Here is a 15,395-nt window from a genome sequence, read left to right as displayed (position 1 = left end):
CCTACAGTAAACCGTACTGCTTTGGTTCAGAAACACAACACCTTTTACAGTTTAGTATTAAAAAAACACATACTTGTATTGTCACTTGCACCACTTGTGTAAAATAACCTATTTTAATATCCGTGCAAGAAGAATAAGGGAGATCATGTGATGAAATATCAATCAGCGTGTTTTGCGGACCACTTGAACGTAGCACCACTGCCCACTATCCGGCTGCTCTTCATATCGCGATAGAGACGGAGCTAACGCTGAGCAACATGGCGGAAGGTATGAGATTGGTTTTTTGACTGTTGGGTGCACTCCCTGTTTTCAGCGTATGTTTGTTGAACTGTTGGTCCGGATCAACCAGTGTCTTGTCAGTAAAATACACCGTGCATTGTCTGTAGGTAATAATACAAAGCATTGCGACAGCTGAACCTGTCAGTGAGCCAGCTCTGCTGTTAGCTTCTCGTTGATGTTGCTAGCTGAATTTTATAGCTACGAGTTAGCCGAACCGGACAAGAGATGTTGGTGGGTTGGACCGAGGAGAATAATTCCGTTTTAGGCAAATTGCTAGTTTGCTACGTAAGAAAACACCCTTATGTTAACTTACAGATTTGCAAGTAATGTTGGTATTACGGTTTAATTAAATGTCGGCGTCACAAATCCAATCAGACGATATACATTATAATTTCAGTAACGATACCGGTCAACGCTACCTTAACTGTGTCTGTCATTTGAACAAGACAACAAAACGAAACATATTGTTGATATGATACCATTTATGTGAAAAGGAGGGTAAATACATGAGGCAGGAGACTACAAGTCACAGGGTAGCTGTCACTCCCTGAAAGGTGTTACCTGCACAACCTGGCAGTAGTGCCATAGCCAAGTGCACCACCTATATTTGGCCTAGACACAAGGGAATGTGTGTTGTGTGTTCCTCCTTAAAGTAAATCCACTTACAACTTGGATCCAGATAATTTACAATCCAATCTAGGTGCTGTTAGGGTTGTGTAAGGATCTGCCCCATTGCTACCGAGCAGAAAACACATTTGTTTGGACTTGGGAAATACTTTCTGCGTCTGAGCATTACCTTCAATGGGAAAGAGAAGGCCCATTTTTTTAAATTTTCAAATTGCCCCTTCAATGCTTGTATTATGTTGTGAGTAGCAAAGTTTGAGACTATTCTCATCCGGTGGTGTATTTACAGTAAATGCCTAATCTTATTGTTTTGCATAGCCTGGAAGAGACTAGATTATGTTAACAAGTCCTGACAAAGCGGAGTGCATTTCATACTCAACACTTGGTAAGATGCATTGTTTATACAGGGTGGAGAACTGCTTGTACACACAGTTGTCTTGGGACAGACTTTCTAAAGCTTCATGCAAAAACGTGCTTTTAAAAAAACGCTTAGTGATTTCTGCTTATCCTGCAAAGGGAAACTGTGCTTTAGTACATAGTGTATGAATAAGTCCAGTTGCTGGTCAGTTGGCCCTAAACTGCAGCTCCTCCGCATCGCCCTTCCTGTGTTGAGCTGATCAGGTGGTTTTCAGAAGGACCCCCCTCCTCTTCCTCATGACTAGTAGCTGTGCCAGTAACGGTTTATGAGGAAGGACGAAGTAATGTGCCGTCTCAGCATTCTTTCCTCACTAAAACTTTACTGGTTTAAAGGAAGGAAATGGGGCCTCCGTGAAACTCTGGAATCAAGGCTGATACATACAAAAGTGTTGTAACACTAAGATCTGTGGAAAGTGTAATGCATTAAGAGGAATAGGGAAAGGTTTGTAAGATTTGGAAACTTAAATCGTGTATGCCCTACAGTATGTAGGGAATGCGGACATTTATTTAATTCTGTGCAACGTGGTGACAGAAATGGGCCATCATTATGAAAAAGAATAATGGATCAAGTCACATTTCTCAAAAAAACACTGTAGATGAAAATCCAGTTCACAATCAGCAACATTTGTATTTTTCTGTCCCTTCATATCATCATTGTCACAAATAAAAGTGTGAAATAAATGACACTAACACAACTATAAATTGCAGCCATTGTATTTTTTGACCAACCCTTTTACCTGAAAAAGTGGTCCAAATAGTCCCGTTTCAAATTGTGATCAGTTATAAATATTTCTGACCTACTTTTTGTATCCCTGCATCTTTGTTTTGTCCTCTACCTGTCTCCCTCTCCTTGATGTGGCAGAGGAGGTGGCCAAGCTGCAAAAGCACCTGGCCCTGCTCAGGCAGGAGTATGTGAAGATGCAGCAGAAGCTGGCCGACACAGAGCGGCGCTGTGCCGTGCTCGCTGCTCAGACCCCTGGCCAGGGCTCCCCCAGCCCTGCAGCTGCAGACACCTTCATCAGCCGCCTGTTGGACATCGTGGCCAACCTCTATCAGCAGGAACAGTACAGGTGAGGACCAGCAGGGATGGAATGGATGGCTTTTGCTTGAGATGTAGCTAATCCAGCAGTTCTGGATATGTTATCATGTGACAGTAATGCGTCTGCTCTGGTGTGACTTGTGTGATACAACCTGCCTACCTTATTGCAGTCGCATGCAAAAACCTGTCGATGTACGTTATGCATCAACGGAATATTTAACCCATACAAATGATGATTTTCCTTCTGTTGATTGATTGAAGTAAATGGTGGCATTCTTTCAAAACATCCATTTACAAGCTCTCAAACTACATTGCGATATATTCTAAGTCTCCTTTCCTATATTGACTACTTCATGAATACATCCTTTTTCACTCACAATTCCTGTGAGACTGTTGTGAAAGATTGTAAACCAATGTTTTGATATCGTTTTGTGTTAAATGCTTCCATCATCTACCTAAATGTATTAAGAGTTTTCTTCATTTATGGAATCCTTGTCCACTGTGAAGGCGTTTTCTTTGAGAAAATATATATATAAACACCTGTGTTGTTCAGAGATGAATGTGTTTTTTTTACAGTGATCTGAAAGTGAAAGTCGCAGGGGAGAATCTCAGTGCCCATAAGTTTGTGTTGGCAGCTCGCAGCGATGCCTGGAGTCTGTCTAACCTGTCCTCCACCTCCGAACTGGACCTATCTGGTGAGCAAACTATGGTGTGATGTCACTGTGTTAATGGCGAAGGTTTAAATGAATGTAAATCCAGTCCTTACCAACTCACGTCTATCAGTCAACATGCCTATGGCTTAATATATAATGCTTGAATATATTTATTTGGAGCTGATCAAGCAGACGGTCAAAGTCCAGTATTGTGCACAGTTTTGTTCAGAGTAGGTTTTAGCAGTCCTGCCTATTTCACAGTAAACTTATCAGTCTGGGTTGAATTCAAATAAATATGAGCAAATGCCGGAGAAATGTGGAATACCTCTGATAAACATTTTTTTTGTTGAGTGTATTCCAGTTTTCAAAATAAAGGAATTCATTTTTTAAGTTGTCCAAACTCATTGTTATATGGGGTGTAGAGTATCTAATTACATTTGTTACATCTTAAGTAAACATTTTAAGTAAATATTGTACTTTTAAATCATCTGCATTCAATTGGCATTTGGCAACATTAGTTACTTTGCAGGTTCAGATTATTAATAAACCCATATTTTCAAATAGTTTATAATGTACTATTCTAAATCAAGAAAACCTGTCAACATAAGAAGTCATTCAAGTTAGCGCCACCTTTACCAGGAACAAAATACAAATGTAATGTATACATTTCCATCTCTGAAAATGACGGTAGGTTAGTCATTGATCACTCTGCATCCATTTCTGACTTGGTGACATGATTGATCTCCAGATTGCAAACCTGAGGTTGCCATGGCAATGTTGCGCTGGGCATACACGGATGTGTTGGAGCTTACTGAAGATGATGCCTTTCTAATTGACTTGATGAAGTTAGCCAACCGCTTCCAGCTTCAGTTGCTCAGAGAGAGGTCAGTCACCAGCCATATATACTTACTTCCTATCTGCAGGCTTTAATTGAACTTGAATTGATGCTAGGGGCAGCATTACTGATACATAACATCTTTCAGAGGAACATATGTCACTTAACAGCCCATAAATACATGTGTTTATCTCCTTTGACAGGTGTGAAAAAGGCGTGATGTCCTCAGTGAATGTCAGGAACTGCATACGCTTCTACCAAACAGCTGAGGAGCTCAATGCCACCACCCTGATGAACTACTGTGGGGAGATAATTGCCAGTCACTGGGTGAGCACCTTAGCAGTGTTTGAACACGGCCGGACATCACAGAGTTATTTTCCCAGTCGTGTGCTTGAAAAAGCAAGTGGCCCTCATAATAATGCGTACCAAACTGCTATAGAGTGGTGCACGGATGAGTTCAGAAACCCAGACATGTTTTTGCATTTTAACACTTTCGCTTCCCTTGTTTCAACTTAGTTGTTTGTATTGTTCTTGGTTAGATGCCTGAAAAAAGCTACACAAGCTGAAGAGATGTTCACATTTTCCTACGACATCAAATACGTTGGTTGATTCCCCACTCGTGAATGTCTGAAGCTTCTATGTGTCTTTAAAACAGCGGTTGCTTACAAGCGAATTAGCCGCCGTTTGCTTAGCTGTAGCGATACGTTGTTTAGCCTTACGTTGGCTTTTTATTCCAGCAATTGCATTTATGCTTTAATAATAATAATAATAATAATAATCCTTATATTTATTATAGCGCTTTATCAATGACTCTCAAAGCGCTTTACAAATACACATTACACATAGAGATCATACATGTAATGGTCATCTACTGTGGACAATACCCACAGGAGCAAATTCGGGTGAAGTGTCTTGCCCAAGGACACAACGGCCTGACGCAGTGGAGCGGGAGCGGGTTTCGAACTGGAGTTCCCCAATGCCCCCTTGATCTGATGATCAAATGCACAGACCACTGCACCACCCGTCCCTTTAAGAAACATTAAAATGGTGTTACTATGTGGATATATCCCGCTGATCAAAACATTGAAGTATAATGAACACAAGTCTCAAAGCTTTATTTCTGCAATATAAAAGATATCCCATTGTGTTGGTCGAGGGAGACTTGGAATGCTAACTTCAGGGTCGGACTACCAAAATGCATCATCTCCTAACCACTCTGTCAATTGTTTGGATTATCAGATAATCTACAAGGTAAACAGTTTTCATTAGTCCTGAGACATGAAAGTATGCCAATGTTGAATCATTTTAAACCTGCTGTGTTTCTTTGTGGTTTCCTCACGCTTCTTTGACAGACCAGGGTTATGAGGCATCTCATCATTTACGATGCAATGAATCCAGAGAGGGTGTAGCTCGGCAGGGGTCAGGGTTATCTTTATGACTTTGGTGCAGACTGTCAGCAGCTTCTGACACCTCAGTCTCGAGCTCTGATAAATGCCTTTCAGAAAAGCAAGGAATAAGCTTAAGAGCCTGTTGACATTGTTTTTATCGGAAGATAACAGATGACACTTGTTGACTTTCTCCATCAATGGGCCAGTTCTGATGTTTGACCCTGACAAGTTGTTGTTTCATTGCTTGTGTTTTACTAGGATGACCTGAGGAAAGAAGATTTCAGCACCATGAGCGCCCAACTACTTTACAAGATGATCAAATCTAAAACAGAGTATCCTCTCCACAAAGCCATTCAAGTAGAGCGGGAAGATGTGGTCTTTCTCTATCTGATCGAGATGGACTCACAGGTCAGCTCCCTGCAGAGATCCTTTATCAACGGCCTAATAACCGATGTTTGTTACATACTGGTAGAATTGTCATTATGCTATATCATGGTTTATTTTAAGGTTGTTTTTGATATTTTTTCCAGCTACCTGGAAAGCTGAATGAACTGGACAACAATGGTGATCTCGCTCTTGACCTGGCCCTCGCTTGTAAATTGGAGAGTATTGCCACCACTCTGGTTAACAACAAAGCAGATGTGGACATGGTGGATCAGAGTGGCTGGAGCCTCCTGCACAAGGCTATCCAAAGAGGTCTGTGGGAGCTTTTATTATTACAGTTGTGTGTCTTTCTTGAAGAAGTGAAGGTCAAAATGAACTAAAAAGCCAATACTTGGTGTCAATACCCAATGGGCTTTTTTTCGTGTAATTTTGCTGTGTGAATATTAGATTTGTAAAGTTAGAAATGAAAGCAGAAACTCCTCTCTTCCCTCATAAATTATTCTTCCTATTTTAACAGGGGATGAATTTGCCGCCATCTTCCTGATTCGTCACTCGGCTCAGGTGAACGCATCCACAGTGGGAGCGGTTGAAACCCCGCTTCACCTCGTCTGTTCTTTCAGCCCCAAGAAACACTCTGCAGAAGTGATGAGCGGCATGGCGCGGATCGCAGAGGCTCTGCTTAAGACCGGAGCCAACCCCAACATGCAGAACAGCAAGGGCAGGTAGGGCTCTGAGCTCTATGCAAAGCTGCCCAACGGCTGTGCAAAGTATGAGATTTTGTCTTTTTTGTCTTTTTTTTAGAACACCGTTGCATGAAGCTGTGGCCTCGGGGAATGAGCCAGTGTTCAACCAGCTTCTACAATGCAAACAGTGAGTTAAATTCAGAGTTAAATGGAATAAGTTAATTTGTTAGACACACACAGCATGCTTAGTGTACAATTAGTTCAACTATAAAAAAATTATAATATTATATTATTCCTTGTTAATCATTTTTCTCTCTAACATGCTTACAAAAACTAAATTAGCCAACAATTAAAAAATACCTGAATTCACAAAATACTCACTAAAAAGATTTGTGTAAATATAATCCTACATCAAGGCAACACTATTTAAAGAGACAATTCAGTTGATTTTTAGGTGACTGTCCCTTTAAGACCATGTGACCCTGGTCATCCTTTAACTCTTAAAATAATCCTGCGTGTAACCTGCCGTAATCTGTCCATCCCGTTAGACTTGACCTTGAGCTGAAGGACCATGAAGGCAGCACAGCTCTGTGGCTGGCCCTGCAGTACATCACCCTGTCCTCGGATCCCTCAGTTAACCCTTTTGAGGATGACGCTCCAGTGGAGAATGGCACCTCTTTTGATGAGAATAGCTCTGCAGCCCAGCTTATTCAGAGAGGAAGCGACCCGAATGCACCGGACTCTACCACAGGTGCTACTTGATTACCTCACTTGAGATTCATGTCTAGAATGAACTGTGCTTTTTAATGTCACGTTCTCATCTTCATCTTCTTTTGTTTACCCCTTGTAGAAAGCTGTCTAATGCAGAGAGCAGCGCGGGCGGGCAATGAGGCAGCTGCACTTTTCCTTGCCACTCATGGAGCAAAGGTCAACCATGTCAACAAATGGGTAAGTGTGAACATTAGGACACAAAACAAGCAAACAATTACACAGTTTTGATGAGTTTCAGTTTCTAATTTCTCAGGTTTCAAAATGAACTTGTTTATTATTAGGATTTGCTGTTTTATGATACAGACTTAGACTTGGATATAGTTTTCCAAAACGATTTGTTTTCATGGGTAAAAATAATATATTTAGAAATATTTTTAGATAGAATGGGAGGGATGAAACGGTCACACATGCAGAGCACACAGAACAGTGACATTTGTTCTCTGCATTTAACCCATCCTAGTACCAGGAGTCTAGTACTAGGAGCGTACAGTGCCCGGGAGCAATGGGAGTGAGGGGGGAAGGGGGGTGTCCGGTGCCGTGCTCAAGGGCACCACGGCAGGGCCCAGGAGGTGAACTGGGACCTCTCCAAGTAGCAGTCCACACTCCATATTTAGGTCTGGTCAGGGGCTTGAACCGGCGACCCTACAGCTCCCAGTCCAAGCCCCTACTGACTGAGCCACTGCCGGATTGTGATATATTGGTTTATATAATTCAGATCTCTTATTCTCTTTGTGTCATTTTACTGCAGTCATCAATCAAAATCAGGCTTTTTCTTAATTTGGTATCTCAAGACCTTAAAAACTTACTGGATAACTTATCATCACATCCTAAGATGTAGAAAAACATTTGTATGTAACACTAAAGATCTTATAACTTGTTTCGGTAATAATCCTTCTACCTTCTGTCAGGGTGAGAGCCCGCTCCACACGGCGTGTCGCTTCGGCCTGGCGAGCCTGACAGCAGAGCTGCTGCAGCAAGGGGCCAACCCCAACCTGCAGACCCAGAAGGCTCTGCCTGAGGACACTGCTGGTGTGGCCATGCAGAGCCCCCTCCACATGGCCATTGCTAACAACCACCCTGATGTGGTGTCTGTCATCCTTGAGCAAAAAGGTCAGCCTTTATACATAAAAGCCTGTAAATAAAGAGCCAACATGGCAGGTGTTTTAAACAACTTCTGCTTTGCCTCACTACGTCTTGTTCCTAAACGTCCTGAAACTGATCCACTAACCTCTCCCTTGATGGCTCTATTGCAGCCAATGCACTTCATGCCACCAACAACCTCCAGATCATTCCAGACTTCAGCCTCAAAGACTCAATGGACCAGACAGTGCTGGGATTGGCTCTCTGGACAGGTACACAGCATGACACCTCCACAGGGATATTCCTTTACTACTTTGCATTCTGCATTATCAAAATCATATGTGAAGTCCATAACCTTGGTGATCTGTGTATATGATGTATGACATGTACAATGTGTCCCTGTCAGGCATGCACACCATAGCCGCTCAGCTGTTGGGCTCAGGGGCTTCTATCAATGACCCTATGTCCAATGGACAGACCCTGCTACACATGGCCATCCAAAGACAGGACAGCAAGAGTGCCCTCTTCTTGCTTGAGCACCAGGCCGACATCAACGTTAGGTAAGGCTTATTTTCCTTTGCAGATGTAAATATTTTTTACAGCCTGTTTTATGAATGATTGTTTTGAGTGTTTGGTATACTGAGGGGAGAGTTTTTTAAGGTTTTTAATACGGAATTCCGAGCATATCTATGACTGTATCCACCATACTCAATATAGCGATGGCTGACAAGACATACAAGTGTGAATTTTACAGCAACAAATGAGTAAATGCAAGTTTTCCCACGGCTGGCTTGGCAAATCCCAAATTCAAAGCCTGCTTGGGGAAAAGCAAGCTAGATGAAAAACATCTCTAACGTGTGGGAGGTGGTAATATTAAACCATATGCGCAGTAGTCTTGTCAGAGCATCCTCGCACTCAGCCGTTAAGTCAAATATGATGTGAAAAATCTACCCAGTCTGGACATTTTTTTAATTTTAAAACGGAAATTGTGTAGGAGCCCCAGGGAGTGAGACTTCATTCTCTGCTTATTATGGCAATATATCTTTCCATAGCAAACAGGTGTTCCCTTATATAACAAATGCTCTTTCTTTTTTTGTCTTACGTCTATAATTTCTCCACTACCAGGACCCAGGAGGGACAAACAGCACTACAGTTGGCCATTAGTAACCAGCTGCCACTGGTGGTGGATGCCATTTGCACAAGAGGAGGTGATATGTCTGTGGTGGATGACAAAGGCGACCCTCCGTTGTGGCTGGCTCTGGAGAATGGCCTGGAAGATATTGCATCCACGCTGGTGAGACAAATGCATACACAGCTAATTTAGAGATAAACGGACCCTCTTAGTTCTTCACACTGCCAAATATTCACTATTACAAAACTGTAAGATAAAATGAAACCGAAAAAATGAAATTAAACCTTAAAGAGCCTGAGGCATAGATACATGTAGTTGTTCAGGTTTAGTGTTTGGTTTTTGTTCTCTTATGTTAATTGAGTGTTAGTTACATTTAGATAAATACTTTTTGTCAAAGAAAAAACGAATGAATACTTTCTATTGTATTAAGGAAACATCAATGATGTTTGCATTTCCATATAACATCCATCACCTTCATGTACATTCCTTCATATCTGTCAGTCTTATTCAAAACACCTGATAGGAACAAGGAATGGATCCAAAAATAAACATAAGCCACTAAAGCCAAAACCCTTTTACCGACCTGTATTCACATCTAAGTGCATCTTTATGTACTCTCGCTATGACAATAATAATAATATTACTGTATTTTCTACCCAGGTCCGCCATGGCTGTGATGCGACTGCTTGGAGCATAGGGCCCTCTGGCTGCAAGCAGACCCTCCTGCACAGAGCTGTGGATGAGAACAATGAGGTCTCTGCGTGCTTCCTCATCCGCAGGTCTGCCAATCTCCTCTCCATTAGGGTTCGGGAAGGCAAATATTTGCCTCGTGTGAATATTTTGGGTTTGGAAAATGTCTGTTTTTAACAAAGTTCTCTAAATTAAAATATGTCCGCCTTGTGTGTGTATAGTGGTTGTGACGTGAACAGCACGAGACAGCCAGGCCCTAACGGAGAAGGAGATGAAGAAGCACGAGATGGACAAACACCCCTCCACCTGGCCAGCAACTGGGGGCTGGAGGAGGTGGTGCAGTGCCTTCTAGAGTTTGGAGCCAATGTTAATGCACAGGTCAGTCCTGTCACATCAGGGGTCCAATTTCTCCCTGTTTCACTACCAAAGAGATTACTTGGGACATTGCAAATGCATTCTCTTGAATTTGATCTGTTCTCCTTCTATTTCTGTCAGGATGCAGAGGGCAGGGCTCCCATCCATGCTGCCATTAGCAACCAGCACAACGTCATTATACAGCTCCTCATTTCCCATCCGGACATTCGTCTCAACGTGCGCGACCGTCAAGGAATGACCCCCTTCGCCTGTGCCATGACGCACAAGAACAACAAGGCAGCAGAGGCTATTCTCAAGAGGGAGCCGGGGGCTGCTGAGCAGGTTAGCACGCACATGCTAAATGTACCACTGTAGCACTTCTACAGATTATAGGGCCAGTGTCCTTTTTCTGAGGGACAGCTTCTTTTTTTCAATTGTTCCCTCTAGAAAAAGCAATGCAGCCAGCGTCTTTTCTCTGAGCACACAGAGGTTATTGTGCCGTCCCCAGCACTTCTAATTTGTTTTTGGCTTTATCTTTCAAAAAGAAACTGTCATAACAGAGACTGAAAAGCTCTTTTCTTTGAGCCATTCGGCTGGGCGGACACTGAATGATTCTGCTGATGCGTTTTGTACTTTTATCGCCCATAAGTGGTTCATTGTTCTAGCTCTACGGCTGTCAGATTTAGTGGACACAAGCACGTTCATCCAAAGGGTGAGAGCAGGAATCTTCCGGTTGGAGCTCATGTTGAGAAACTCAAAAAGTATACAGTAGCTCAAACGGATAATACAAAAGAAAGGGCATGTGTGTCATACAAAAGCAGTGAAATATTTTCAAGATATTGTTGTAATATAAAGTGCTTCGAGCTCCTTTTCTGCTAGAGAAAGACACTATGTGGACGCAGGGCCATACAATATTCTTCTTTCCTGACCTCAAACTTCTGTTTATAACCAGGTGGACAACAAGGGACGTAACTTCCTCCACGTGGCTGTGCAAAACTCTGACATCGAGAGTGTCCTGTTCCTCATTAGCGTCCAAGCTAACGTCAACTCCAGGGTCCAGGACGCAGCCAAGCAAACCCCGCTGCACCTGGCCGTCCATGCTGGATCTGAGATCATTGTCCGCAACCTGGTACACACCTAACCATCTCATGGTCCCCAACATTTTACCATTCATGCCAATTTAAGTGTATGGTGCTCTAAGTATTGTTTCATTGTGCATTTTTCTTCTCTCCAGCTGCTTGCGGGAGCCAAAGTAAATGAGCTGACCAAACACAGACAGACAGCGCTGCACCTGGCTGCCCAGCAGGACCTGGCCACCATCTGCTCCGTGCTGCTGGAGAACGGAGTAGACTTTGCTGCTGAGGATGAGAATGGCAATAACGGTACCTTACATTCGTATTTATTATGCTTCTGTTTCTTTGTAGTCTGGGAACATTCTATTTGACGTTTGCATCCATTTGGCAATCAAATTGATTAATCTAAACAAGAAATGTATACTTATTGTGCTAGTGGGATTTTTGTGTTCTCTATCTCTAACCAGATAGTGTTGGTTTAGGCAGTTAGAGGTGTCATTTCATATTGTGTACTGGGCGTGCAATGGCTATGATGTCTAAGAAGAAGGGGAAACGGTACTGTTTTTTTCTATTATAAAGCCACAACTGAAAGTGGGTGGCAACAGAAATCAATATTGAGAATACTAATCGATTTAGGTGACAATCTATGTTTCGATCTCTGAATTGCCTTTTTTCAGTCCTCTGCAAAACTCTTATATATAATATTTTATCATTTTCTTTGTCCTTTTTGTTGTCTCCCCAGCTCTGCATCTGGCTGTGATGCAGGGCCGCCTTAACAATGTCAGAAGCCTTCTCACAGAGTCCAACATTGATGCTGAGGCCTTCAATCTGAGGTACACTTTCACAGTAAAAGAATGTGATCAAGCTGAAATGTGATCAAGCTGAAATAAAACAGAAACATAGAATATTAAGAAAACAGGAAGTGTAACATTTTTAAACACAACATATAATCTTCTGTAGACTAAGATGTCAACTTCTCCTATTTTTCCCAATCTTATAATCTCTGTTTAGGGGTCAGTCACCAATGCACGTACTAGGCCACTATGGGAAAGAAAACGCCGCTGCCATTTTTGAGTTGTTCCTGGAGTGTATGCCTGAATACCCTCTGGACAAACCCGACAATGAAGGCAACACAGGTACTGTAGCTTGTTTGATTATTGTTAAGAGTACACAAACGGCATACTCCACCAGTGTTACCAGAATGACTGACCTGTATTTTATTGCAGTGCTGCTGCTTGCCTACGTGAAAGGAAATGCAAACCTGTGCCGTGCCATTGTGAGGGCTGGGGCTCGCCTGGGCATCAATAATAATCAGGGAATCAACATTTTCAACTACCAAGTTGCAACAAAACAGTTGCTCTTCCGCCTTCTAGGTACGTTTTTTGTTGTTTATTTTTGTATTTTGTGCCTCTACTGTAACATATTAACATGCTTTAATGTTCAACAAATGCTTAATTCACATATACAACATTCACATTTAACAAACTGCCTGTGCTGCAACACCACTTTTCACCCTCTGTCTGAAAACCAGAGACCAGTCTGCTCTGATTGGTTAGCCAGCGGGCTCAGTTGTGATTACTCAATGGCGTAGTGATATCCCTCCCCTTTGCATATCACCTACAATGTGTTGGGACTCTAGCCAATAGAAGTGCTAGTGTTTCATAGTGATGTCAATATGTTACAGAAGTAAACAAAGGACAGCAATGGAGGCGTTTCAGGGAGTGTGTGGAAGAGGAACTTCCTCTGGAGCAGTGTTTCTCAAACTTTTTCATACCAAGGACCACTTAACCAATAAAAAAACACTCGCGGACCACCTAACTCCACAAATATCCAAAAACACATCGTTTTTTACAAATCGCCTGAAAATGGTACAAACAAGTGGCCACATGTGTGATGAAGGTGTTTATCTGGGCTATATCATGCAATCGAAAGTGAAACTTAAGCTCGTTCCATTGCGGAGATATTCCCGCGAGAGTGCGAAAAACTTAAATGTATTTATTTATTTATTTCAAATGTGAATTTTACCAATATACTCACGGACCACAAGGGTGGCGCTCGCGGACCACACTTTGAGAAGCACTGCTCTGGAGGGAATACGGGGATATTAGCCTTTGCTGACCATTTACATTCACAAAAACCTATATAACACACTACTGGAAAGGGGAAACACAAACTAGCCTAATGGGAGACTTTAAAACAGCACTACTTTAACTGATATGCTCTGATGCAATGTATTTGATCCCTGTGACAATTTCTTGTTTTTGTTTAGATATGCTGTCTAAAGAGCCCCCTTGGTGTGATGGGTCCAATTGCTATGAATGTCTCGCCAAGTTTGGTGTTACAACACGGAAACATCACTGGTGAGTAGACTGGATTTTTGAATATGTGCAATCAATACTCGTCTTTTCCTCTTTATAATCCTGTGTCTCCTCCTTTGACTCCAGCCGCCACTGTGGGCGCCTGTTGTGCCACAAGTGCTCTATAAAGGAGATCCCCATCATCAAGTTTGACCTGAACAAGCCGGTGAGGGTGTGTGACATCTGCTTCGATGTACTAACTCTGGGAGGGGTAACGTCGTAATACAGTGGCCTGGATATCCTCCACCCTCTGACGCTGGCCATGCCTTGGCACAGTTATTCAGGCACACCAGGAGAAGGGACGTCGGTAGCAGAACAAACCAACAAGAGACCCTGGGACAATTATGGACCATCATCTTTATACTATACCAATCTATGAAAAAACTATTATTGTTCTAGAGGGACTTTTCATATAGAAAGTGAAGCATTGTCATTTTGTTTCGGTTTTGATCAAAGCATTTTAAAGTGGATATAAGCCACTCTCCAGCCCGATGATGGTTGTTTGTTCATCAGTTTCCCTGACCCAATGATGTTTGTAATGATTGGCTCTTATTATCACAACAAAGACATTTAATTTCAATGAACATTCAAATCAAACATCTTTTGGAGGGATTTGTCCTGTTTTCTAATGGGATATTCCACCATCAGCAGCCTTTTATGTGAGCTGCCCAAAGGCAAACATGCAATGCTACAAAATGAATACCTACAAGAGCAAGGTTTAAATCTCTATACCTCCAAATACTACACCTTCAGCATGTTCTGTTATCTTTCATTTTCATTCTTCTGAGACTCTAATTCTGTATTAACTGGAACAATTTGGGATGTAAAGGGAAAGCACCTCTACTGATTTTATTAAGCTAGCATTATAACATTCAATTACTTTATTGTCTAATGAAAGATGGCACAACTAGAAAATAATAAAATGCATTATGAAATGTTTATTTTTCCACGATTGGTAGAGTCTATCATGTGTGGGCATCAGCTCAATTCAATGGAATGCTTAATTTTTAACATGGCAAGCTGCGAAAATGTGAACTTTTATATCAAAAGATATAAATGTGAGTCCCAAAAAAAATCTTTCAACATTCCTCCTGTTACCTCCTGTTACCTCCTGTGTGTCATTTTGATTTGTAGCCTTAAATCATGTTTTCAAAATCAGTCACCTATAATTACATTCCATTTTTTATCTGCCATGAGGGCCTCATAGGAAGTTGTGAGCATCGAACCCACAATGTGGCCTCAAGTCAAGTCGTCTTAACCCACCACATTTAACGCTTCTTGATTTCTAAGCCTATCAGGTGCACTTTATCAAGATCACATGACATTTTCGATCATTGGGGAGTATGTGGAGCAGAGGGATGTGGCCAAGGAGTGGGGCCTCTTTAAGTATTGTTAAATTGTACAGATAAATGTGTGATATTTTTGACCACTACAACTGTTTTGTACTTAAATGCAGTTTGTGCTTGTCATTGTGACAAACCTAAATCTTGCCTCTGTTAATCTTTTATGCACATTGTTTAATCTTTTATGCACATTATATTGTATCTGTTTGCTCAGATATCTAGCCTGTTTCTTCCTGGTGTATCCTTTTAGAGAAAGGGAGGACAACTTTACATAAAGGTCATCAAAAAACAAC

The 15,395-nt window shown here is 41.9% G+C and overlaps 1 protein-coding gene across 1 annotated transcript; it reads left to right on the top strand.

Annotated features, from left to right (window-relative positions):
* Positions 1-152: 152 nt before the first annotated feature.
* ankfy1 (ankyrin repeat and FYVE domain containing 1) lies at positions 153-15,394 on the top strand. The gene is made up of 25 exons (XM_034204168.1): positions 153-267; positions 2,183-2,390; positions 2,936-3,054; positions 3,761-3,896; positions 4,051-4,174; positions 5,494-5,643; positions 5,766-5,931; positions 6,137-6,341; positions 6,421-6,489; positions 6,851-7,053; positions 7,153-7,250; positions 7,982-8,183; positions 8,327-8,425; positions 8,560-8,713; positions 9,279-9,447; positions 9,946-10,064; positions 10,197-10,353; positions 10,471-10,671; positions 11,282-11,458; positions 11,564-11,711; positions 12,145-12,235; positions 12,414-12,538; positions 12,629-12,775; positions 13,672-13,762; positions 13,847-15,394. Exons 1-25 carry the CDS (start codon positions 258-260, stop codon positions 13,980-13,982), a joined length of 3,504 nt encoding a protein of 1,167 aa, XP_034060059.1. The 5' UTR covers positions 153-257; the 3' UTR covers positions 13,983-15,394.
* The last annotated feature ends 1 nt before the right edge of the window (position 15,395 follows it).

The sequence above is a fragment of the Gymnodraco acuticeps genome, unplaced genomic scaffold, assembly GCF_902827175.1.
Source record: "Gymnodraco acuticeps unplaced genomic scaffold, fGymAcu1.1, whole genome shotgun sequence".
NCBI classification, from domain to species: Eukaryota; Metazoa; Chordata; class Actinopteri; order Perciformes; family Bathydraconidae; genus Gymnodraco; species Gymnodraco acuticeps.
This window is presented reverse-complemented; position numbering and strand designations above follow the sequence as displayed.

Excerpts from the sequence above, each read along its gene's own strand:
- ankfy1 (XM_034204168.1), top strand. Across the intron at positions 4,175-5,493 it reads AGATAATTGCCAGTCACTGG|GATGACCTGAGGAAAGAAGA; the intron begins GTGAGCACCTTA and ends GTGTTTTACTAG. Across the intron at positions 7,251-7,981 it reads TCAACCATGTCAACAAATGG|GGTGAGAGCCCGCTCCACAC; the intron begins GTAAGTGTGAAC and ends ACCTTCTGTCAG.